This window comes from Belonocnema kinseyi, chromosome 10 (assembly GCF_010883055.1).
Source record: "Belonocnema kinseyi isolate 2016_QV_RU_SX_M_011 chromosome 10, B_treatae_v1, whole genome shotgun sequence".
In the NCBI taxonomy this organism is placed as follows: Eukaryota; Metazoa; Arthropoda; class Insecta; order Hymenoptera; family Cynipidae; genus Belonocnema; species Belonocnema kinseyi.
Genome location: NC_046666.1, coordinates 40,762,935 through 40,764,733, shown reverse-complemented (window position 1 = coordinate 40,764,733; position 1,799 = coordinate 40,762,935). Strand labels below are relative to the sequence as shown.

General features: G+C 44.2%; 1 protein-coding gene across 1 annotated transcript in view; it reads left to right on the top strand.

Annotated features, from left to right (window-relative positions):
- LOC117181086 overlaps positions 1 to 1,799 on the top strand; it is a 5,688-nt gene that overhangs the window by 3,050 nt on the left and 839 nt on the right. Inside the window, exons 4-5 of the mRNA XM_033373655.1 lie at positions 224 to 584; positions 726 to 1,715. Of these exons, the coding sequence (XP_033229546.1) occupies positions 224 to 584; positions 726 to 1,715 (1,351 nt within the window). The remainder of the gene's footprint in view (positions 1 to 223; positions 585 to 725; positions 1,716 to 1,799) is intronic.

Here is a 1,799-nt window from a genome sequence, read left to right as displayed (position 1 = left end):
GCAACTTTCCTGAACTGTAGACGGGGTCATGCGCGCATGAGCCTGAAAGGGAGCGATGTTAGGCCAATATCGATCTCCCGCGATCAACACAGGTGTCTGCCCATTGTGTATGACGTGTGATCGTAGTGTCGCTTTGCACTTAATCAGAGTAGTTTTGAGGGAGTGAACAATTTAAACGGTCTACCCTGCTCGTGGGGTGTTTGGAAAAGTTCCTCTCTTTCAGGTTGTCGGGCAGATCCAACTCCGCGAAGATAAAACGATATTACAAAAAACGCAACTTGGATGGATTGTCGCCGGTTCCATGGAACTTCCACCCCCCTCATACAAATCACAGGCTGTGTGTAATTTGATTTCTAATCAGCAATTACATAATGAAGTCCAACGATTCTGGGGAATCGAGCATTATTCAGTCAAAAGGGATCAACCAGAACTGGATTTACGTGACGTCTGTGAGCAGCACTTTCTGTCAACGACTAAGCGTGACCCTGAAGGACGATTCATCGTGACAATTCCCTTTAAGGACGAGGTCAATGTACTTGGGGACTCTCTGAAAATTGCAGAAAAACGGTTATTCGCGATGGAGCGTAAGAAGTAGAAATGTCCTGAGTTAAATGATAAGTATATTGAGTTTATGAACGATTATCAAGATAAACAACAAATGGTTTAAATTCCGGAAGAAGAAGTACATACCGATGGACACGTAAATTATTTACCTCACCATGCAGTATTTAAAGAAGGCAGCACTACTACCAAATTACGCGTTGTCTTCGATGGATCTGCAAAAACTTCTTCCGGTCTCTCATTAAATGAGGTTCAGCGAGTCGGTCCAGTGGTTCAAAACGACCTTTTCCCAATCACTTTGCGATTTCGCCAGTATCCTATTGTACTCTCTGCTGATATTGCCCAAATGTATCGGCAAATTAAGGTCACTCAAAGTCAACAAAATTTACAAAGAATTGTGTGGAGAACGGACGCTTCTAAACCAATTCAGCATTTTCGACTCACTACAGTCACATACGGCACCGCGTCAGCTCCTTTCTTAGCTTCGCGGGCCTTGCGACAAATTGGCGAAGAAAATAAAGAAAACTACCCCAGCGCCAGTCAGGTCGTCATGCGAGATTTCTACGTGGACGATCTACTTACGGGGGCAAACACGGTGGAGGAAGCAAGGAAACTAAAAACTGAAATTATTCATCTTCTCTCAGCCGCAGGAATGGACGTTCAAAAATGGGCTTCGAATAACCCATACGTATTCGAAGAATCGAATCATTCAAAATCAGAAAGAATGATTCAAACAGATAAAGATCCAAAAACTGTAGGATTATTATGGACACTTGCCATCGATGAATTAAAATACTGTGTACAGCAGACATCGCACTCCTGTGCTACAAAAAGGCCAATATTATCAACTATTGCTCAGATTTTTGACCCATTAGGCCTCGTTGTTCCAGCGGTGATCCGTGCTAAAATCATTCTTCAAAGTCTGTGGCAATTAAAACTCGGTTGGGACGAGACTCTACCGCAAAATCTTCACACTGTATGGAAAGAATTCCACGGTCAACGCAAGGCACTAAATGAAATTTCGGTACCGCGATTTGTTCTTGGCGAAAATCTTGTAACTGTGCAGCTCCATGGATTCAGTGATGCCTCGACAGTAGCATACGGCGCTTGCATATATTTACGGTCGTCTGACTCTGTCGGGAATCGCACTGTACGTTTGCTGTGCGCCAAGTCACGAGTCGCTCCGCTTAAACAAATTAACTTGCCCCGGCTGGAACTGCAAGCCGCCTTGGTGCTAG